The sequence below is a fragment of the Periplaneta americana genome, chromosome 17, assembly GCF_040183065.1.
Source record: "Periplaneta americana isolate PAMFEO1 chromosome 17, P.americana_PAMFEO1_priV1, whole genome shotgun sequence".
NCBI classification, from domain to species: domain Eukaryota; kingdom Metazoa; phylum Arthropoda; class Insecta; order Blattodea; family Blattidae; genus Periplaneta; species Periplaneta americana.
The window spans coordinates 1,480,141-1,505,774 of NC_091133.1; the positions used below are offsets into that span (position 1 = coordinate 1,480,141).

Sequence of the window (25,634 nt, forward strand, 5' to 3'; positions counted from 1 at the left end):
CGTATGTATATAAGAGATAAGGAGAAGGCACAGCATGATATTAACCTTATACAATTAAATGCTTATATACATACGAGAATCTAGCATCAGTGTTCAGCTTTACCATGTACAGTTTACCTCAAGAGACACGAAATTTATATAATTGTAAATGCCAGTACGTGCATTATTACTATGTTATTAATTGCTAGATCAACTTACCACCTATTTTTAAAAAAGTGTTTGCATCTCATGCACCTGAAGATGACTTTTTAAAGTCGAAAATATTAGTGACTTCGTATTAAATATTGTGATGTAACAGATTATCTGACCTCACAAATTGAAAAGTGTATTTGACTGAAAATTTATTATATATAATTATTAATTGTATTCACACTTTTCTGAACCAATATGTCCTTAAAATTCCTTGTAATTGTTAATTTGTGCAATTATTCAACAATGAATGAAAGTGGAAACACATTATATTTTGGACAATTATTTAGGAAACTCAGTTTACAAGAACAGATTATTGCTATACAAAAAGAAAGCCAACCCGAACACTATCTGGTCTTACATGTAGGCATGTAGGCTAATTTGTAGCATGTTTCATTCAATAAGGTGTCATTTTGTGCAGTTAACTTCTTTCCTCCTCTTAAGAAATATGCTGGAGCCGCCACTGAGTTAATGTCATTTAGATAATATATTTTTGGAAACAACATAGAAAAACATTTCTTGGTGGATATTTAAAACTGGCAAAAATTAGACCATCTTAGGCTGCAGGGTAAACTTCACGCAGCACCTACATTACTCACACATAATACAAAACTGAATTAGGCTAGCGAGAAATGTGTTGCGAGAAAGAGGCGAAGAGCCTGCTTCCACACACTTTGTGAGTTCTCACTATCATCATCTATGCACTGCCTTCATGCAGAGAGTATTTTTCTGATTGTATAAAAGCACTCATTAGGTTATGTATATTGTCGTACTTTAAAAATGATGTACAAACGCCATTATGTTGAATCTGAATCTTCAGATGATGGAGAAATGAAGTTATATGAACATATTTTGTTAATTAAAAGAAAATGCAGGCCTAAAATTAAAGCCAGAAAAGCCTGGATAACAAATTACATTGTATCTCATGAAGATGAAGGCGAGTTTCAGTCACTGATTTCAGTCTTTCGGATTTGGATGATATGTTTAGGCTTTATTTCAGGTTGAATAGATCTCAGTTTTTTGCAATTCATGATCTGACATAGAGGATTCTGTGCTATGTTCTGATTAAAATTATGCAAACTGTTAAGACATATAGATGCAATTTCAAATGTTACTGTATAATTAATACTATTAAGGCTCATCAAAATAAAATATAGCCCTAGTTATTTTCAGATAATCTGATATTTGTCTCCAGATTTCTTCTTTAAGTTTCGTGTTTTTATAGTTTTCATCCCATGTATAACATAAATAGGCTTATAAGTGACATCACACAAGTTTGATAAGTTTCTGACAGCAATTATCAGCCATCTTTCCTCATTGTAAATAAAAACAATACAATTCATCGTCACCTGTGATATTACATCTTCATCTTTTTCTACATTCAATCGTCATAAAAAGTATAAACACAGTCTAGTATATATAGTCACGAAGCTTGAGTTGTGAGGGTGCTAGGAACAATAGACTGTGCCGGTACTATTTTGCATTGTCTGTAATGAAGCGATATTAGCAATCCTAGTGGTTAGCAACTATCTATGGATGCATATTTACTACGTATTGAGCTTCACGACTGTATAAACTAGACTGTGGTATAAATGTCACATATCTTTGATAAATGTGTCAAGAAAATTTGCTGAGGTACTGATTTCAGTGGAAAACTTGCTTGAGGTTTTCGCCTCAAACGAGAATTTCTTCCAGTGTGTGGACGTCCATTTGAATCCATGTTATCAATCTTTGTATTTTCTCGCAACACATTTCTCGCTAGCGAGATCTCTTCAAGTGTGTAACGGACCTTATGGCAGCTGGTGAAAAGTAAAATTGAAGGGTCACTAATATAGAGTCGTAAAAAGCATAAAAACGAAGAAAAACACATGCAATATAACATATAAGCAGAAAATAACACAAAAATATCCTGATGCATGTACCTGGAAACTTTATGTTTGTACATCAGATGAACTCGCTTTTTTTAGCTGTAGCGAATTCTTTAGTAACCTTCTTGTTGAATTCAAGAATGTCACAAATCACTTTCTTCTCCAGAGAGAGCACAGCTAAAGCATTCAGTCTTTCATTTCTCATTGAATTTCTTAAAAATGTTTTAATATGATTAGGGTTGAGAAACAATGCTCACTTTCAACTGTCGTCATTGGGATGGTAACTATTATCTTCAACATGACACGTTCCGAGACATGTCATCTTTCACAAAGAATTGTAAAAGAGCAGCAGCACCGGCTGTCCTCTGCAAATCAATTCGGTTTTCAGTTTCTCTCCATTTAATACAGGGTAAGCACTGGTAGATCATTTGCTGGAACTAATTGCACAGTCCTTGAAATTACTAACTAAACACAATTTTGATGGTCCCAAAATTCAAATCTGTTTTTAATATTGTTGACAATAACATCGCATACTTCAAGAGCAGGAGTACGATTGTTCCTTGGATTTGTGTATTCACTGTATCTTCTTTTGTTGTTAGGCTCATCAGCTGTCACCTCCTCTGATTCATAAGTTTTTCGAACTTTAGAAATGGCATCATTAAAGTTATCTAAAAACTCTCTAACTTTAAGTGCATCAATATTTGTTTGTTGAATGCAGTCAAAAAAAATAGCTACGTGAAGCTTAACTTTATGCTACAATTCTAACCAAAAGAGGAACTGGGGATCCTTCAAAGTATGAGCAAATCCCTCTGCCTGCCCACATGTAAGTTATGTCTATCATTTATTTCAAAACATTCTACTAGACTGTCTTTGTCTGCATACACAGTCCTGTGCTGAAAGTACCATCTCGTCTGGGGAACACATGCGATCCTTCTTGAACAAACTGAGCAAGATAGTCCATTCTTTTAGGTGATCTTGAAAAAATGGATCTGTTGTCTTGGATGTCTTCAAAAATATTCTACTTTGAGAGGATGACGATATAGCATTTTGTAAAATCAAGTTGCCTTGATGAGTATAACAATATATGTACTTTGTGTTAGGATATTGTTTCTTGACCAGGCATTGACCCTCTCACAACAGAAGCCCCATCATATGTCTGACAGGTAAGTTTCTCGGGAACCTTGTCCACCCTGATTCCATTTAGCTGCTGCAAAATTATTTCTGTTAAGCCCTGAGCACTCCTATCATGTACCTCAAAAAAGCCCCAAAATCGTTTTTTAATTTCACTTCCCAACACATATCTTAAAATGATTGTTAGCTGAGATTTGTGCCAATTATCTGTTGTTTCATCAGCTTGCAACGATATACAGGGTTAGTTAAAAGTCCCGCACCACTTAAATAACTTTTGAAGCATGTGGTTCAGTGACATGAAACTTGGTATGTGGGGATAACCATATACTAAAAACTCAATAATGGTATTATTGAGTGTTTTCTTCTTCCGGTTTAACCGGAAGTAACTCCAACTCTCTTATTTTAAATGGAACATCCAATATATTTTTTTATTTTTGAATAAAGCTCATTAAGACCTTTTCAAAGTACCCATACTTGGTACTTCTGTACAAATTCAGTGTTGCTAAGTCAAGAAAACAGAAAAGTGTATCGAATAGTAAAATAATAAACACACCATCTAAATAACTTTTGAAGCATACGGTTCAGTGACATGAAACCATATACTAAGAACTCAATAATGGTATTACCGAGTTTTTCATACTTCCGGTTAAACCGGAAGTAGCTCCAACTCTCTTATTTTAAATGGAACACCAAACATATATTTTAATTTTTGAATAATGCTCATTAAGAGCTTTTCAAAAATTTCTCACACTTGATACTTCTGTACAAATTCAGATGTCATAGATACTTGGATTTGCTCGAAAATCAAGTAGTACCGACCATTGCAAACTTATTTCCACATCCAGCCAACCATCGTGTACCCAGAGATGACATCTATTTCCAACAAGACGGAGCTCCAGCTCACTATGGACAGAATGTTCGTGAGCATTTAGACCAGGTTTTCCACAACGATGGTTTGGTAGAAGATGTCACATAGAGTGGCCAGCTAGATCCCCAGATTTGTCGCCCTTGGACTTATTTTTGTGGGGCCATTTGAAGTCAGTAGTATATCGAGAAGGACCCACCAACTTAGAAGATCTGGAGCACAGAATAATGGAAGTGGTGCAAGATATTCCTAAAGCTGGTTAAATCGTTCCTTAAACGGTTTCTATGATTGACTGACACATTGTCAAGCAACTGAGGGCTACCAATTTGAACACATAATTTAGAAGGTGAGCTAGATTTATTTTGTTTTTCTTGAGGAAGGAGTATTTTATTATTTTAATATTCGATACACTTTTCTGTTTTCTTGACTTAGCAACACTGAATTTGTACAGAAGTATCAAGTGTGGGTAATTTTTGAAAAGCTCTTAATGAGCACTATTCAAAAATAAAAATATATATTGAGTGTTCCATTTAAAATAAGAGAGTTGGAGTTACTTCCGGTTAAACTGGAAGTAGAAAAACTCGGTAATACCATTATTGAGTTCTTAGCATATGGTTATCCTCACATACCAAGTTTCATGTCACTGAACCGTATGCTTCAAAAGTTATTTAGGTGGTGCAGGACTTTTAACTAACCCTGTATAATCAACTCTACTGGTTTCAGTTTTTATATGCTGCTGATATACTGACAACATATTAGATAACAAATCATTTTGAATAGTTTTTGAAGTGCCTTTGAGCACCTTCGTATTTTCTAAATGATCTCTAGGGCACTGTCAATTTTGGTAGTATAATTTATTAACTTCTTGAACACACTCACGTTACTCGAGTCCTCAGTTTCCTCATGACCTCTTAAGGCGAGTTCAAATTCACCACAAAACTTTATTGCATCAATAATGCGTGACAAAATATATCTGTTCTTGTTCACCTCTTCATTATGCTTCCGAACATAAATTCTATAGCCCTCATCAAGTTGTTCTCAATTATTAATTTGTCCTATCAATGCTAAACTTAATTCATTGCCTAAATGAGATTGCGAAAGACCATGTTTTTTTAATTTTGTCAGGCAAATGTTTCAAATTCGTAATACCAGTCCTTGTTCACCATTTATCATCACCCCCAAACAGTACACACGGAAATAAAAGAATGCATTACTCACTTCACAGCCACAAATCCACTCACACTTTTCGTACTGTACAACGATTTGTTGAAATATCTGGTGTAAGCCGTAGTTCTATCACTACACTCCTGTGTCTTGATGGTCCTTGTTCTTTCGCAGCAATTCTGTCCGTGTGTGTTTTGATTGTAGGCCTAAACACTTTATTCAATTAATTATAAAACACTAAATTATCATACAATATAGAATCGAAAGTTATACACATGGAACTCATTTAAGAGCCGAATAAATTTAAACTATATGTCTTAACTTTATTGACCAGCAATTTTCTAATACAATGTATTTATTTTTATATTGTAAATTAAAGCCAGTACACACACTGCAGCACAGACCAAAGGCACGAACTCAACTAATCCTTTTTTCAGTTACAAACGTTCTCTCAGTTGAAGTGAGACAGTTCATCACCCTCGGGATCAACAAGGTTGTAAATTTTCACCCTCCAACCAATGTCACCCACCTCAACCGTACCCAGCCAGTGCCCGCATCCACTTCAAGGACGGACAACATGCCCAACGGTTAACTAACAGGAGGGTATTTCTATTATACTGACAGCGCGGACATTGAGTGCTGCTCCTGAACACTGATTCTCTACAAAAAGCATGCTATTAGATTGAAGCAAAGTAGAAAGTAACTTGAAAATAAAATCTTCTCGAATAAGGAAATTCTGATTTAATAACATTAAATACAAAACATTTACTTCTAAATTAACAGCAGGGCAGCAAGGGAGAGTGTGTGACCCTGTGCCCTTTCAAAGGAGCCGTGCCTCACTGTATCTATTATGTACGTAAATGACGTCGGTTTTTCAACATAATGAAAACAATTTTAAGATCTTTTGGGATGTTGATAGTGAAAATAAGATTTATGAAAATTAGTAGTAGGCCTAGTATTCTAATGCCGAGGATCTTGGATGGTTTCCATCCTCCTTCTTGCTTCTCAGTACAATTTTGACGAAGGTTCATGCCGAATGTTTTCGAGCGCAGAGCATTTGATCACTCTTTGTTTTCTTAAGCCTTGAATAAGAAATACCTCTGATTGAGTTCTGGCTGGTTGTAATCTAGCCCTATTGGAAGAACAACGCATCTGAAGTCTGGTTAGCACAGTATGTAACTAGCCAGAGATGCATGCAATGGAGGTGGAAAGGAACTGGCCACCCTACCCCATTATCTCCTGGCTTAGTTGCCTCATAAGTGACGCCTTATTGGTGTCACCACTTATGAGATTCAGATCTGTCTTCTGACAGTTGACCAAACAACAACTATTAAGAAAGCCAATATCAGAGCAAACAATGCACGTTGGAGTTGCTTGGAAAGCAAGAGACCCACCCTAAATACCGCAATTTTTTTTATAGTAGATTGTAAGAGAACTAGAAAGAGCACCCATTAACAATGCTCTGATCGGCTGCATGAAACGCATTTTATTACAGCAGGCTCTAACAGAAGTCGTAGTCAATGTGTGACGGAGGGAAATGTGCACGAAGTCAAATAACGTTGTTGCAGGTTCAGATACCTAACTATGCCAGTTTGTGGCGGGTGTGATATTATAATAAGGATGTGTAATAGATTAACGGACGAGCAGTATAAAGCAGTGTTGCCAATCCTAAGGGTTTAGTCCTAGTTTTATGCAGTCACTATAGTTCTAGAGAATTTGAGTGTCATGTGGGATATAGGGATAATTAATCCTAAATTCATTGTTTCTATGGATTCTTCAATTTTCTCTTTATAATTAAATCTTTCCTTTTATTTCATAATCTTAGTTTTATGTACCTATTTAGAATGTGAGTTAAACATTTTCTTTAAATTATATTTCCTAACAAGAATACAAATGTGACTTTCCAATTTTATTTTATTTCTCATTGCTATTAGAAAAGAAAACATGTCAATACAGATCATATGACGGTCCTTTTCTACATTCTTTTCCTCGTAGGAAAATGATTGTTAAAAAATGTTATGTTTTATTTAACGACGCTCGCAACTGCAGAGGTTATATCAGCGTCGCCGGATGTGCTGGAATTTTGTCCCGCAGGAGTTCTTTTACATGCCAGTAAATCTACTGACATGAGCCTGTCGCATATAAGCACACTTAAATACCATCGACCTGGCCCGGGATCGAACCCCGAACCTTGGGCATAGAAGACCAGTGCTATACCAACTTGCCAACCAGGTCGACCGGAAAAAATGATTATATAAGGCATTTGTAAATGAGGACTTCCCCTTTTTTCTACTGAACTTTATTACAAGGAAACTCTATTCATTGAGTTGAGTTTATCATACTCAGACAAGGTCTGTAGCCAGAGAGGGGACAGGATGGGGACCGCCCATCCTAGAACTCTTTTTTTGCCTGCCTATACAAGCAACAACATTGTCTTATAAAAATTGGAAACATTATTTTTGTTCTAAAAATATCGAATATTCAACCTCAAATGCTCTCACACCACAATATAATAGTATTCAATAAGTGTTAAAAATGGCCCAGATGATTAGCTATAGACGAAGAAGCCATGTCAGAAGACAAAAAAGGATTCTCTATTTTAAGGGAAGAAGCTGAACAGCACTTAAGGAAATGAAGAATGGGAAAGCAACAGGAGTTGATGGAATCCCCACTGAATTAGTGAAATGCTTGGGTGAAGACAAGAAGCAAATTCTATCATTATGCAACGAAGTATATGAGAAAGGCGAATGGCCTGAAGATTTTACAGAGACAGTGTTGCTGCCAATACCGAAGAAAAATAATGCAAAGAAATGCAACGAATTTAGGACTATCGGCCTAGTATCATACTTGGCAATATTGTGAATACTGAATCAATGTTTATATTCTAAGATGGAAGGCCAGTTGGAAGAAGAGCAGTTTGGCTTCAGGGAAGGGAAAAGATACAAGATATGCAATTGGACTGCTACGCACAATCGGCGAAAGATACCTAGAGAAGAATAAAGAAGTGAATATAGTATTTGTGGATCTACAAAAGGCGTCTGATAAAGTCAATTGGAATAAACTGATGGGGATCCTAAAAAAAATTGGTGTGGATTGGAAAGAGACGAGGCTGTTCAGTAATCTTCATATGAAACAAGTCGAAGTTAGGACAGGAGAAGAAATGTCAGAGGGAAGTGAAATAGGGAGAGGAGTAAGTGAAAGATGCCCTTTATCACTTACCCTGTTCAACATTTACTTGGAGGATTTAGCGAAGAAATGTTTTCAGAACATTGGAGAAGTGATAGTAGGAGAAAAAAGAATAAAGTGCATAAGATTTTTTGATGCTATGGCGTTATTTGTAGAAGAGAAATTATATTAAGAGATATGCTACTCGAGCTAAATGACAGCTGTGAGTAGTATGGCTTGAATATAAATGCAAACAAGACGAAGACTATAGTCATAGCAAGAAAAATAAAGAAGGTAAACTTGCGAATTCTAAATGAGGCAGTAGAGCAAGTGAACAGCTTCAAATACTTGGGGTGTACTATAAGCAGTAACATGAGCTGCTGCCAGGAAGTCAAAAGGAGGGTAACAATGACGAATGAAGCTTTTAACAGAAATGGGAGCATCTTGTGCGGACCTCTGGAGAAATAACTAAGAAAGAGACTTATGAAGTGCTTTGTGTGGAGTATGGCATTGTATGGGGCAGAAACATAGACATTACACAAAGTGAAGAGAAACGACTAGAAACATTTGAAATGTGGATACCGGTATGGAGAAGAATGGAATGTGTGAAATGGACAGACAGAATAATAAGAAATGAAGCTACATTGGAAAGAGTGGATAAAGAAAGAATGATGCTGAAACTGATCAGGAAGAGAAAAAGGAATTGGTTGAGTCACTGGCTGAGAAGAAACTGCCTACTGAAGGATGCACTGGAAGGAATGGTGAATGGGAGAAGAGTTCGGGGCAGAAGAAGATATCAGATGATAGATGGCATTAAGATATACAAATCTTATGTGGAGACTAAGAGGAAGGCAGAACGTAGGAAGATAGGAGAAAGCTGGGTTTGCAGTGAAAGACCTGTTCTTGGGCAGAACACTATGAATGAATGAATGAATGAATGAATGAATGTATGAAGTGTTAAAAGTACAAAAGCAAGATCGTTAATGTTAATACAGTCGCACTGTAGACATTCTGTGCAACTTAACTGGTTACAGTACCTACTTTAGTTCAAAAGACGTCACATGTACTCTCTTTAATCGGGATGAGACAAAATATACGGCATATAAGAATCTGAATTTAGGAACCGGAAGATTACAATGGATACTGAAAGCGGATTTCCAATGCATGAAAAATTTGAAAGTCATGTGCTGACAATGATGATGAGGGAAGAAAGAAGATTGCTTTCACATGCACATATGTTTCAACTATGGTACAGTATATGGAATTATCCTCGAAAAACATCGCTATTACTCGAAATCATAATGGAGGTTATTCAGTTTTTGGTAGTCAATGAACTTGCTCTACAGGACAATTACATAATTGAGGAAGCAACTGAGTGAGGTTTTTTTTTGCCAGATATTTTGAATGTACATAAAATACTATATACAGTTCTGTTGAAATTCAAAATCACGTCATACAAGTAATGGTAACATTTGTTTTTGAATGTACAGAGAGTGATGTGAGGATTGCTTATGTTCCATAGTTTACTCTCATGGAAGATGAAACAAGAGTTAAAAATATTAGAATGTTGCTCTTGTTTTGCGATATGTGATAACAACAAAGAAACTAGATGCCAAGACTGTCATGACCTACGGAAGCAACACTAAAATCTCTGGAAGAGAATGGACTGGATACATTTAATCTTCTCAGTCAACATCTTCTCAGAAAACATTAAATAGAAATATACAATGAATTATGCTGCAAGAGTTGTTCCACCAAAGAAAAGTAGCGACTTTATATGAAAGGAATACGATTGTTTGTATTTAGGAACAGCGATGGTTTGGTCTTCTAGATATAATCGAAGTTATACTGGTACACGAAATTATAAAAAAGGATAACTTCAATGGTGAATACATTGCCAACAGAAATGAAACGAAAACTCTAATGGTGATCCCTAAATTTCGTTGTTGTCTCGTTTTGTGCAAAAGAGTCTTAGCACTCCTACATCCAGGTGATGCTGTCTTGCGGAACCGGAAATCTGGTCTAAACAATGCTATAAAATTGTTACAATCTGTTAAGTCGTCAATGTATTCTCTGAGGAAAGATTCAGAATTTGAATCAATTCTGAACCCAAAGTCAAGAACTTCTGGTTCTTCCCAAAGGATCTGGAGATGGTGGGTCGAAGAGGAGATAGAAAATGTAGAAAAAGATAGACCTCCTCATACTGGAGTGATTACCAACGCACAGTGGAATGTTGCACAACATTTTGTTGTATGAAATGTTTGAGTGAGCGAGGGTTCATCCTGCTCTTATACCTGTCAGAGCACATGAACAGAATGTGTCCTTCAAACAGCTGTTACCATGACAACGTGACGTCAGAAAACTGTGATTTTACTACACATGTGAAGGGATGTTTTCAACAACCAAGCATTCCCACATCAGTGCTGTGGACTTCCGAACTGCTCAAATCAGTTTTAAGCAAATTGTTCGCTCCTCGCCTTGACACCTCCACCCACACCCGCAGTATAGCTCTGATTTTTTCCTTGTGAGGGTGTCAGGTAGTTTATAAGTGAAAGTTTGTTAAGTGTGTGTCTGTGATAATGAATCCAGTTAATGAAACTGTATGTGCACTACTTGAGACACCATTTTCCAGATGGAAAGATGAAGACAAAAAAGACATTTTGACAACAGGACGACCTACCACAGCATTAAGTATTAGTGTAAAAAAGGAAAAAAAAAAAACGGTAAATATTATAATGTTAACTTCAAAAACTCTTGGTTTTCTGAATTTCCATGGCTATGCAGTAGCCCCTATTTAGAGAAATTATTTTGTTGACTCTGTTTGCTTTTTAGCAATAATCACAATGTTTGGAATAAAGAAGGATTTTCAGATTTTAAGAACATAACGCGAGCTCTAAACAAACACAGAGATTCTGAAATGCAAATTGCAACTCAACACTTTCTGAAGAATAGGAATACAATTGTTGACACCATTCGGAAAAATGCAAGTTTCATCTTGTCCATTTCAATGAAAATGTTCGCTTAAATGGGATTTTTTTCCAACTTATAATTCATTCAGTGCTATATTTAAGCAAGCAAGAACTTGGATTTAGGGGTCACGATGAAAGTTTTTCTTCAATAAATCGAGGCAATTTAAAGGAACTACTTGCATTATTAATATCTAGCAGTCCGCTGGAAATTCAAAACCACTACTCTGAAATTAACAGTGTATTCACCGGTGATTCTAAGACCATACAAAATGAAGTCCTAGACTGCATATCTGACTACATCAATGACCACGTGAAAAATGAGATTCATAACACAACTTTTTTTGTTATTGAAGTTATGATAGCACAGACATTACTCAGACATCATAGTCTCCTATGATAATAAGATATGTAAATTCTGAAGGAATTATTGTTGAACGTTTCCTGGGGTTTCATAATGTTAGTGCTGATAGATCCTCTGAAGCATCGTTCAACCTTTTGGATGGGGTTTTTTATGAGAACAAGTTGGTAGCACAGTGCTATGACGGAGCAAGCGTAATGGCGGGTCACTTGAACGGTCTCCAGAACAAAGTTAAGGACAAAGCACCTCAATCTGTTTTCGTGCATTGGTTAAACCTCGTGCTACAACAGAGTTTAGAATGAAATTCTAAATGTCGCATATTTTTTGCGAGTATCAGTGGGATTCCGTCATTTTTCCACCAGTCATCAAAAAGAACACACGTAATAGATTCACTATCAGCTAGACGTATACCAACCTTAGCAGAAACTCGCTGGTGTTCTAATTCAAAATTACTCAATGTAATTGTAGAGGACTGGGAAAACTTGAAACAAGCTTTTGAGTTAATTATGAATGACAAGAAATCTACACAATTTAGTAAGGGGTTTTTAATGATAGAATAGTTCTGGCTGTAGTATTCAATGATATTTTTTCTTTGACCGATGTTCTATTTGATGTTCTACAGAAAAAATCGCTGGACATTACATACTGCACATGCAAGATAAAAAGTACTTATACTGTAATAAACAATAAAAGAAATGACCAGTATTTCTCGGAATTATTTGAGAAAGTTAAAGGAATGACCAGCTTAACTCGGAAAAGAGAATACAGTACCTTGACAGGGGATGAGATTTTTCGAAATTTCAGAATTTTGTTTTTCGAGATTTTTTTATTCTATTTCAATGGAAATAAAAGTGAGATTTCAAGACTGTGATAATTTATAATTTCTCGACCTTGTGGATACTTCAAAATTTGATAAGTATGCTACAGATTTCCCTTCTACAGCACTTGAAAATTTACAACACTGCTATCCATTGATATTCAACAAAACTGACCGTTTGAAGAATGAACTGCTGCTACTGTATGCAGATGAGATGAAAGAAAATAAGGATGTATTTGAGGAATCATACAAATTATCTGCCTTAGTTTTAACAATTCCATCTGTAGAAAGAAGCTTTCGTGTTTAAATAAAATTAAGTCTTTAGGAGGAATACAATTTCACAAGAAACACTCATAGCATTGGCAAATATTTCTATTCAGAAAGAACCTTTGTGTGAACTAATGAAGGAGCAGCCATTTTATGAAGACATCATGGATAGATCTGCTGCTGTCAAGAACCGGAGGATTGACTTAATATACAAGAAATAGATGAGTCTTGCAGGTCCAATTTTTATGGAAGTGTATTTTTAAACTCTATTATCGTGCTATACTAATCCCACTTAGCCCTTCACCTACTTGTTTGGGTAGGAGCCGCCACTGTTTCTTATATGACAGAAGATGTGATCGAGTCAAATTTTTGTTAAGTATTTTTAATGTTTTGATAAATATTTTTCTTTATATTTTACCATATAAAAATAAGTCATTTACATTTGAGCACAAATTCACTCTCAAGTCATCAGATGCAAAATGTTTTCACCAAACAGAGAATGTATTTTCTCTGTTGCAACGTTATGTATTAAAGTAAATTCTCTTTCTGCTTCTGCAAAACTCACTTTTACTGGTTCTGGAATTGTGTCTCTTACAGGAAGCAAAGTCTCTTTCATCAATCAAATATCTAAAATCATTCACAGATATGGTGCACTTCATACAATCTGTCTTCTCCATCCCTCCAGGCTGGCATGTTGTGGGTTCTGAACAATGATACAAGATTTATACATGATTCATCCTCAATCTGCTGTTCATGTTATCAAAAAAATTAGCTGTTCCCTTTTATATGTTTGTTGCTAAAAACAAAGTTAATGCTTTTATAATCTTCTGGTCCTAACTATGGACAAAGCTTTTCATGCAGTGCTCAGGTAGACAGATTTCACTATTGTTAGCCCCTGACTCTGTAATGCTAAAGAGAGTAAAGGGAGTTCCAGTATGTCTATCATAAGACCAAGGTCTTCAATTAAACTTATATTCCTCAATTTTTCTCTAATCTTCTACGAATGTTATTTGAGAAAGAGTTGGCTAAGCTTCTTACACTCCTTTCATAGCTCTAATGCTACATGCCATCCATCGAAGTCCAGTTTACTGTTTCTAAAACTTGGAAAATATTATTTAGTTCCATTTATTTCTTATGGGAGATATGATAAAAGCAATATAGTTTGTCAATGAATGACTCAAAGTGGTTCATAGAATTGGCTGACTTCATAGCATAATGCCACACTTGGACGAGAACAATAGCATAATATGATTGTCATTTATTTTTACTGCAATATTAAAAAGCAGGAGCATTTCGTTTCAAATTCATGTTCTTCATTTCTGAAAACAAAGCTATTTTTTTAACTTAACGAATTTATCTTGTCCTGCAACAAATGTAACAAGTGGTGCGAGCAAACTGGCTGAATGACACTACTGGCTTCAATGCTGTTATTGGAGGAGGACTTGTTTTATATATGTTTGAAAGTTGTGTGTAAAACATTTTTTGAGCATCAACCGCCAACCTAGATCTAACACTACTATCAACAAAAACAATAAAAATTGTAGACAACGAGATTGTGCACACAGAATGGTTAATATCACAATTGCTAGACCTACGAGATCACAAACATTCAAATCAAACCAAAGATCAAAATGCTCATGGAATTACAAGAAAGAAAATGGGGTAAAATATACAGAATAATTACACAAAGACTTTACAACATTCCACATAAACAAGAATGAAGGTTCAGATGTGATATGCACGCATTTGGGAGGAAAATAAAAAATTGTGTTTGCAATGAAATCAAACTTTTATTTGTCTAAGAGAAGTGCCTCAAATTTTAAAAATTTGAAAAACTTCCATTTTTGACACAAAAAATGACAAAAAATGGGTGGTTTCATGGTAAAACCACTATGCACTACTGCAGAACACAATGCCTTTAGACTTATTGTGAATGATACAAAAGGAAACAGTTTCTGGTATCATTAAGACAAGGTTCCAAAACATGTGTGTTGCAGGCCCATTTACTCCTGTGTGGTTGAACTTTAGTGCTGCAATAAGCACAGAGTCTTGAAGATCCACGCACAGGCATATGTGCCACCTTGTCGAATCTTTTTTTCATATGGGACCGTTGGCTTGAAGTTGTGCACAGATTTTAGTACTGTCTTTGTCCCTCTAGATTTTGGAATATTAGCTGCGACCAAACCAACAACAGTCAACCTGAAATTGTTCAGAGTCATTTCTCCACCTTCATCTCTCAATGAATATACTAAGAAAGCATTAGTCACAGTGACATCAACAAAATGCCAAAAAAAGCGGTGCGACTATTTTCTGCATTTTCTATCAATCTCGTAGGCGGACTTCAACATATCAGCTTTGTCAACATAACCCATATATTTGTTGTAGTCCTTCACGAGTTGTGGGCAAGCAATTTCAGTGGTTGTTCCATTCTTCTCTTTCCTTGAAACAGTGGCGACAATAGATGGATCGTGGTAATTAGAAAAGAAAAGAATGGACCTTCTATCCTTCCACTTGAGACAGGACACTCCAGCATATGACGTACGGCTATCACTCTCACCACGTTTCATGTCGCGGTCTCTTTTCTTGTCATGTGGTAAATCAATATGCCCATGTCTAACTGTACCACATGTGTAGATATTTTGCTGCCTTAGAGAGATCATCAGATTCAAACTTGTGAAAAAGTAGTCAAAAACACTTTGTGATTGTCACGAACCATCTCTTCCTTGTAGCCATGATGACTAAGCTGACACACAAATGGAACATTTTGTTGGATATGGTAAGCATAACTACCTTGTTTGCATGGTGGTTACGTTTTGAACACACCAAATTATTTCTATATTGACGCCACATGTGTCAAAGAAATTACAATCTTGTTACTGAAAAGTGTTCTAAAAGACCGAAAGACAAATAATATCAAATAGAAACTTACGTAACTGTGATATTTTAACATACAACTGAAATAAAAACATGTAGCGAGTCTTCCACACCCCAACTATACACAACAACATCGGCCATCTTAGTGAACAGGATGAGCAGCACAAATATAGGGAAAATAAAATTCTTCTGCAGTTACTAGGGACCAGTGAACGCAGCACAGTAGTTTTGAAATAAAAACCACTCTGTAAGTAAGCGGGAAACTCAAATTTAAAGGGTTAACAAAATAATACAAAAAAATTGCAAAAAAAAGTGTAGGTATCTCAAAAAGACGAACAGTACAATATAAACTCTTCTGGACAAAAAGACTATTAGCATTAATGCAGGATGTTAAAAACTGAAGCACCAGAAATTCAACTGAGAACACTATCAGTATGCTGCTTGACTATCAGTGAAATGAAGTTATCTGTACGCGTAATCAACTGAACATTTTAATATAACATATACCATATTAACGGACTGAAACATCTGATACCGGTATAAACAATGTTTCCAAATACACTGACCGGCAAAAAACCAGGCCACCTACATTTTCTTTAAAATTTTTTTAAAATTGTAGGATTTTTTTTAATAATTGTAGGTGTGCTGAGGTTCATGTGGTCATTCATTTATTTTGTGATACGTAACACTGTAATATTGAATACGTAATAGGCAACAATGATCTGAAAAGAAGATTTGTTCTTCTTGCAATATTGTGTCTAAACTTCTCAGACTCATTTCAAGCCAAACTGAAGAAGTTTACACACTGGTAAGCTCTTTTGAGGCAGTATTGGAGTACTTCATTGTATACAAATGTCTAAGTCCTACTGATTCAGTAAAAGTGGTTGCATGATAGAAGATGGGAATAGTCAGTGTTATGTGGCTGCAGTTCTTGGGATTCCTCAATCGACCGTACGAGTGTACCATCGCTTTAGAGAGACAGGAGGTTATTCTGGGAGACCCGGTTCAGGGAGAAAACGAGTAACTTCGGCTTGTGACGACCATTTTATTGTCCTAAACACATTAAGAGATCGCCATTCCACAGCTTCCTCCAGGAAATAAGGCAAGTTAATGTGAGTGAGAGAACTGTAAGAGGACGTCTGGATGAAGACCAGCTAAAGGCCCAGAATTGCTCCAGCAACATCCTGTTGAACGATTACGTTTTGCTCACAATCATAATAATTTGAATATGGGGGAGTGGTGACGAGTGCTCTTCACAGATGAATCGAGATTTAGTTTACAGATGGACGTGAAAGAGTATGGAGAAGAGAAGGAAAACGTTTTTCTCCATGTACCTTCAGTTCACGTGTCAGTTTCCAAGGTGGATCAGTAATGGTGTGGGGTGGCATTTCGTATGAAGCTCACACAGAACTTGTTTTTATTAATGGACATGCTTTGACTGCTCCAAGATACATCAAAGAGGTTCCAATTGAACATGTGGTACGATATGCCCCACTTACTGGTGAAGAGTTCCTGTTAATACATCACAATGCATGCCCTCATGCTGCAAGAATCGTGGATCAGTTCCTTCACGACGTTGGCTTGAATAGGATGGCATGGCCAGCAAGAAGTCCTGATATAAACCCTATTGAACATGTTTGGGATATGCTAGGGAACAGAGTTAGAAGTCGTCTAACTCCTCACAGCAACTTACAGCAGCTCCGAATATTCTACGTGAAGAATGGAATAGAATCGACCAGATTGTCATCCAGAATCTGATCGAAGGGTTGAATTGGCGAATGGTAGCAGTTATACAGTCACGGGGAGACAATACCCGCTATCAGCAACATGTGGGTGACCACAAAACCAGTTGAACATTTGGAAGAAAATTAATACAATTTGTAAGTTTTTACGCCTTTTAATTATACCCATTGTTAGGCGTTGAAAAGAATAACACAAGTCATAATTAAAATGAGTTCGTTTGTTGGAAAGCAATGTTTTCTTCATTTCATAATGGGTTTTCTCATAAAAAAAAAAATTGAGATACCTTAGGTGTCCCGGTTTTTTGCCGGTGAGTGTAGATACAAATTACAAATATCAAACCATTCTAAATACTGTATCAAAGTAAGGAAAAGAGTAACAGAGGGGGATCTTTGAAAAGAAGGAGAGAAAAGAGCAGGTTACTGGCGGCCCATTTCCTGCACTATCTCCAATGCGCAGGCTGTTACAGGTGTGGCGTAGTAGATCCTCAGTTGCCATATGACATTCGCTGTAGTCACAAGTCATGTTAAAAAAGTAATGAGTCTTCATGTGTATAAAGTTTAGTGATTTTTGTGTATTTAGGTAATGCCTACCAACAAACTCTCAATGTGTGAACATGTACATCTGTACAATACATACATAAAAGGCAGAAGGTAGTGTGCGAACACAAGACGTTAATTTCGAATAAAGTTTCCAAACAGACCTGTGCCTTCTGCTGAAACAATTAGAAGACTCTCTAAACGATTTAAAGAAACAGGCTCGGTGAACAATTGAAAATCAAACAGAAAACGTAGTGTTCTTACAGAGGAAAAATTAGGTGAGATTGGTGAAAGAGTAGAACAGACCCCTCAAAAATCTCTAAAGCGTTTAGAACCGAAAACTGGAATATCTCAGTCCTCTGCAAGAAATGCAACAAAATTATTGAAACTGAAGCTATATAAAATTCCAAGACTGCAAGCATTAAGGCAGACAGACTCTGATAGGAGAGTGCAATTTTTTTTCTGGTAAAGCATGGTTCTATTTAAATGGGCACATGTGTTATCAAAATTACGTATGTCACAGTTCGGAAAAACCGGATCTAGTGATTAAAACACCCTTGCATGGTGATAAGATAGGGATCTGGTATGCAATTAATGGACATAACATTACTGGGCCTTTTTTTTAAGGATACAATTAACAGTGAAAGTTATCTCCAGTTAATTATCTTCTTTGACGAACTTAAGTATGTGGAACAACTGTCAGTCAATTTCTAACAAGATTCCGCCGCTGCTCATACAGCTGCCGTGTAGATGAGGGAATTACGGTGTATTTTTGGTACAAGACTAATAAGTAATAATTTGTGGGATCCACGAAGCCCAGATCTAACACGCTGTGAATTTTTATTTATGGGGAACACTAAAAGGTAGGGCTTATAGGAAAAATCTTTATTCTATAGATGAACTAAAAGACTATATACGAAAAGAAATCGAGGCTTTCAATGATGTGAAACTTCAGAGTGTTGTTCATTCGTTTATCAGAAGATGTCAGTTGTGTGTGATGACAAATGGGGGCCATTTTCAGCAACGACTGTGAGGATGGTGAGTCCAAATTATTGAACATTTATTGTTAGTACTGTTAGTAGGAGTCATAGGCGGAGTTATGGGGGTCCTGCCCCCCCCCCCCAAACTTGTGTGAACTTTTTTTCTATTAACATTAGAAAATATTGAATGCTAAATACTTTTCTTGCTTTTGTTTATGATTAAGATTCTGTGCTTAAATTGACGAATTAATGTCTTCAGATCATGTGTCTAGACTATAGACAAATAAATTGAAAGACCTGCAACTCAATGTATTACTTTCGACACGCTATTGACATGACATCAAGACACATGGTGACAAAAATCAGAACTACATCTCAAGTTACAAAGCTCGATCGGTACTACAGTTATCTGTTATACCAACATGATTATTGTAGCCTGATTGGTATTACAGGTATCGATTATACCAAAAATATTGCTAGTATTTTTCAGATTATTCCCCAAAAGAGCGCATAATGGTTCATCACTTTAAATGAAATGTTTAACCATAATATGCATACCACATTTTGGTTTAATAAAGTGACAATATGGATATGAATATATTGGTTGAACATTAAAGTGAAAATTGAGAACACATTCCATTTCCTTAATACACTCATATAACCCTTTTAATTAAATTACTTTATGAAATCTGATTGTCACAAATTTGTTTTCTTACATGTTAATAAAAATATGTAATTAAGATACAGGATGTGAATGGAATAGGACATTTCTCTCTAAAGTACCTTAAGCACAATTTTTTAAGAATAATGTTGCGTATTCTGTGTTGGGAGTTATAAGCAACATAAAGCAATTGACTCTGACATATTGTAGACTTGACTATTATTATTGCTCAGTTATATAATTATAATTCCCTATTTTTAATGCCAAACATTAGCTTCAATAGTCATACAATGCTTTTGCTATCAAATGATGTAACACAAGTCCAAAATATTGATTAAAAACTACTTTATTTGTTTTTCACCAACAGAGCTGAATATACTTTTATAAAAGTACCTGCCATTAGTTAAGATGGCAGAAAATAGAAAAGATTGGATAATGTGGGTTTGCAGTGAAACATCTGCCCTTGGGCAGAACACAATGAATGAATCACCCACTGAAAGAGAATACAAAGAAAACAATTTATCTACAACAGGCATACTGTAATAATTAATCTTAAGCTTTCAACAAAAGCACCATTAAGAAATACACACAAAGAAAAAAGTGGTACTTTTAAGGTTCTCATGCACAGCTAATTGAAAGCACCACCATATTAGAAAAAGTACAATGTAATTTATTAGAGATAAGTCGATATTTCACATTTCCTTATTTTGAGCTTCGATACTGGCAGTGCTTGGACTGGTTATGCCCTATTGCTGGAGTATTGTGCCACATTTATTCTCTAAAAATACGTAAATAGCGCACCCAAAACTCGCCAGTTGAGAAAGCTGCAGATTCAAATTGATGCCACGGTGAAGTGCAATGAACGAAGCAATTATGTTAGGTGGTGAAAAAGGTTAAAGTAGGTAGGCTGGTGATGAAGTGAATGGTAGTTCCTGAGTGGGATACCAAGCATCTCTTGATGGAATGGCCCCTCTTAGTAACTTGTACCTGAAGTCATTGTTATACTGATTACTATGAAAATGGCTTGCACGTATATAGGCCCTTCTGTCAGAAAGAAGATTTTCTGCCACAACTGCCCACATTCTATTATTATCTTCGAAAAATACACAAACCAGGATTGGTATTAATTTAAATTAATGATTTAATCATGATGTAAATAAAACAATTTTCATTATTTACATAAGATAATTGTTATTACTTAAATCACAGATTAAAATTATATGCAGCTAACACACTTAAGATAAGAAATTAATTTCCTGAAGAAAAAAATAGAAACTTTTTACATATGACTGTTCCGCTGCTTCTTAAAACTATTAGCAATGTATATGAGGAGCAAACTGGCAAAACTTGACATGTCCATTTTTAGAACATACACTTCAGATGCCAAAAACTTGCATCTCTGCAATGAAGAAAATATTTTCTATGGTGAAATATATTTTTCTTGCTATAAATTCATATAAAATTTCACCACAGAAAAATCTTTGTTTATTACAGACATATATTTCTAGCATTTTCTGAAAAAATGGACAGGTTTTGAAAGTTTGCTTCTCATATGTCTTTTCCTAACTCCTAATTAAGGAGCAACAGAACACATGGTACAGGTAGTCAAGTAGAGCCTACTTTCGGAATCACCACCTAATTAAAGCACAGTATGATGCTGAGGATTGAAATGAATAGCTGTAGCTCATAACAATATTCAAAGTAAGAGTTGCACAAATGCCAAATGGACTACGTATTTATTTTGAAAACACACAATGCTAAGTTCTTCTGATAAATTTATTTGTAAATATTAATCTCTCTAAATAGTTTAATTCTTTTCTAATGAATAACAAACTGAGCATAATATCTTGCCTAAGTCTAAGCTAATTATTAATATCATTAAGTGCAGGTTATTAGTGCTGTAACTCTTCATGTATTAATAATGAGGCCTATGTGTAAACATAGTAAATTATATTTGAATTACTCAAAATAACACATTAAAAAATACACAATTATGTAGGAACTAATGCACAAATTAAGTTTAAATGAATTACAAAATAAGGCAAAAAATGATTTTGATAAACAAATCTGATTTTGACAAAAAAATTCTCACTTAAATTTAAAAATCACTACAGTTTACCAACCCTGACTATCTACTGAACATATATATGGTTATACTTGCATTGAGCTTATGCCAACGCCATTGCTTACCTTTCAAGCTGTGCTGCATTACTTGGCACAGGAAACAGGAATAACCAGGTCTTCTCATTTCCGCCTGATTTCTGTCAGTACACTGCAGTACATTCACAGTGTAAAACTCCGCCATTTCTCTATTGACTGAAACAAACCAGCAGTAGGCTAGTATCATATAATGCATTAATAACACTACATTTCATAGAACAATTAAAGGATTTCAGTATAATCGACGTTTGTGAAATATTCCTGGAAGAATTCTATCCACGAGTTTTATTTTATCAAAATTATTCGAGTAGCCTACAGGTACTACTGTTAACTGTAAAGTAAAATTTTCTAAAATGTCTTGTTTTCGGGAAAGACACTTATTTACTACTAGCCGTACCCGTGCGCTCCACTGCACCTGTTAGAAATAAATATAAAGTAATTACATAATTAAAATAGGACGTTTGATCCAGGGAACAACTTTTACAACAGCGCAAGATAATCTGTATTTTAACACGATTCAATTGAGCATAGTTAAAATTTGGATTATAAAATAATGGATTGCTAAGCTAACGTACTATTACTGAATACTAAATCAATACACTCTCGTTGTTCGTTAATTCTCTGAGATTAAAATGAGTGTACATAAATATTATTTTAAGAAATACAGAAAACAAATGTACAAAATAGCCTATCAAATTTTCTGTGCATAAGAAGCTATTTTAATCTTACCTGTCCTCGATTTACTCAGACGTTACTGTAATAACATTATAGCATTATGTCCATCTAGAGCAGCATTGTCAGACACAGCCTAAACGGAACAGAGCACTCCACTATGCCTGTTCCGAGCTCCGGTGCTTCCACAACATAAGCAAGTTCAAGCTCTGACTCTAGCTCCACAACTGCTTTTGGAGCTTACAACTCTGACACTACTGATCTAGAGAAACTACACTTTCCAATGGTGAAATAATAATTAATTATACAAATCGGTTAATTTAGCTTCTGATATTACTTCATACAAACACAGAAACATTCTCCGTAGCTATGTTTAATAGCTTTCGATTGTTGTTGTCCAAGGCCCCTTATAGACGAAGTCATTTGTTCTTAATTCATTGCACCGTCTTAGATGGCGTTATTTTAATTTTAAAACTCATTTATCTCATTAAATATCAGTCCTATCAAAATTTTTCAAGAATAAAACTTATCGGAAATCATTTTTAAAGAAACTTTTGTTATGTAACATTTTTCACAAAAATCAATAATAAGCGAGATATTTCGATTTATTTAATTCAGGCCCCCTTATAACCCCCTTTTAAATAAAGTATTTTGAATGCCATATAGCCTAAAATCTAAGTTACAACGAACTTAATTTATATTCTAATTTTCATATAAATCGGTTCAGCCATTATCGCGTGAAAAGGTAACATACATACAGACAGACATACAAACAAAAATTTCAAAAATGCGATTTTCGGTTTCAGGGTGGTTAATTATATATGTTAGGACCACTTATTTTTGGAAAATCGAAAATTACCAGAAAAATTTCGGCTACAGATTTATTATTAGTATAGATTACGTTACCAAGCTGGGTTCACAATCCTTTGGTAACGCAATTGTAAAGAATTAAACCGGGAACAACATATTTAGTCACATCAGGTTCTGTCCCAAGAATTTTAAGATGTCTGACCAACTTAACTTAGCTATTTACAAAAATAAGATGTTCGTTCATACCCAAAGTGTATATTAACTCTGTTAGCTTACCTTTAAAGCTCTTGGTGTAATTGCAGTTAGGCCTACTACACTCTTGTAATTCAGCACAGAAGTCAGTTCATCATATGGTAGTGGTAGAAGAAAGGTAATTGCGTTCTGAAGTTTATCCCTTAAAACAATTAAAGATTTCAGTTTAATAAATGAAGTGTTTGCGGGAAAACGATGAATGCCACAGTTTTCTTAAGGTTGATGTCATTATCTAATTCAATGCAAAATTTAATGTTGTTCTTATGAAAAATGGTAAAAAGAATTATCACCACGAATACAGTAATCCTTTCCTTTATTTCCTATAGAAACAGCACTACATCTTGCAGTTATAGACTCAATTAGATCATTATGTAATCCTTAATAGAAATGTGACATTCATCGTTTTTCCTGCAAGCTCTTCAAATGTTTAAGATATGATGGAAGAATTCAGTTTAAATTTAGAAATATGACGGTACAGTTACTCTTTGTTTCGCAAGTAAAGAACCTTCATTGCAGGGTTGTGTTCAGGAAGCCATAAATCTGACTGACACGCTCCCCCAATTAGTGATACCGCCAGGAGACCACCAAGAATGCTGTGTTGTGAATTTTCCGTTTTTGAAAGAATATCCCTGCCACTGCATTACGGTTTCAGTTGTGTCTTAAAGCGTTGTGGTTCTCAGTGAATTTACAATGTTTAATTTCTTTCGGCTGTGGATAAACTATAACACTGGTCTACATTTCTAAACCTTTTTCCTAAGGTCAAGGATTTTATAACTGATCTTTTATGTTCCTTGCATGCTGAATTCAAAAATATAACTCATTTTGCTCAATCAGGTCAGGTTTCTTTACTAGTCAAGATTTTAGTTGGTTTGCATTTACAGAAATAAAACATACAACAAGTAAGAAAAAATTATGTTTACCATCACAAAACAGAATTAAATTCACATCATATATACATTAAATATATTATATAGTACATAAATACAGTTAATTTGGAAGAAAGGACCTTTTTAAGAAATTTCATTAGTTTCAGACCTTGAAAATCACACTTGAGACACAGGCCATAGTGGCCATATTGTGGCAACTGAGTAGGAGAGAGAGAGGGGGGGGGTAAAATCAACTTCTTTCTTGCAGCCCAATGTAGTCTGGCTTGAGCTTTGTCTGTGATAAGACTGATTTAAGGAACGTTCTTACAAAATGAATAGAAAGTGCAAGACTCACCCTGACCAATTTTACTACATTTGTGGTAAAGTCACTATGCCAATCGAAAGTTTAAAATCACTCCATTTGCAAGGAAAATGCACGAATATCATGCCTACTTTGGTGTCAAAATTGGTGATCAGAACAAACCTTTCGTGTGCTGCACTTTCTTCAACTAGGGTTGCCAGCTTGAACTGTCGCGAAACCCGGAGATTTATGATACCTATAAAATTAATTATTATTATTACTATTATTGAGTATTGTTATATTTCATTTTGTATTGCAAGTTAAAGGATCGGTTAAAAATTCAACAATATCAGATTTGATTTGATGGATTTAATTAATATTTGAAATTGTGGGGGAGAGGGGGATATTTTCAACAAGTTTCCTAATTTTAATGCCAGATATGGAGAGTTTAGCAATTCATTTTCACAGATCTCGCTGCTCAACTGTGCATGTTCTGTATTGTCTGTATGACATTAACAAAGCTTGATATGCAGAGTTGGTCTCGGTAGCATAGTCGGTTGCAGGTTCGATCCCGGCCCAGGTTGATGGCATTTAAGTGTGTTTAAATGAGACGGGCTCATGTCAGTAGCTTTACTGGCATTTAAAAGAATCCTGCGGGTCAAAATTCCAGCACACCGGTGACGCTGATATAACCCCTGCAGTTGCGAGTGTCGTTAAATAAACCATAATTTAATTTTTTTGTATGCAGATTTGAACCTCATAAATATCTAACTGGTGATGCTGTAGTTGGTTTCATAATATATCTACATGATACATCAATAAATGAAAAAAACTGAGCCAGAAATTGAATTCAGGATCTTCAAGAGTACACACCAGGGCGCTTGCCTCATTTATTGTGATGTTGTTAGATGTTTCAGATTCCATTATGGTTTGAAAACATTCTAGCAATGGCTCCTTCTTCTCATGAACAACATTTACTGTTCTTA

The 25,634-nt window shown here is 35.4% G+C and overlaps 1 protein-coding gene across 8 annotated transcripts in view; it reads right to left on the reverse strand.

Annotated features, from left to right (window-relative positions):
- LOC138693009 (uncharacterized) overlaps positions 1 to 25,634 on the reverse strand; it is an 82,099-nt gene that overhangs the window by 37,960 nt on the left and 18,505 nt on the right. For 3 of the 8 annotated variants that reach the window (XR_011330198.1, XR_011330199.1, XR_011330200.1), the window contains exons 3-5: positions 24,832 to 24,904; positions 23,506 to 23,623; positions 21,778 to 21,903 (exon numbers count right to left, since the gene is read on the reverse strand). Coding sequence is in view for 2 of the 8 variants with exons in the window: in XM_069816517.1 (XP_069672618.1) it covers positions 23,506 to 23,623; positions 24,832 to 24,904 (191 nt within the window). In the remaining 6 variants the exon portion in view is untranslated. The remainder of the gene's footprint in view (positions 1 to 21,777; positions 21,904 to 23,505; positions 23,624 to 24,831; positions 24,905 to 25,634) is intronic. The other 5 variants (XR_011330197.1, XM_069816517.1, XM_069816518.1 and 2 more) reach the window with 2 other exon arrangements.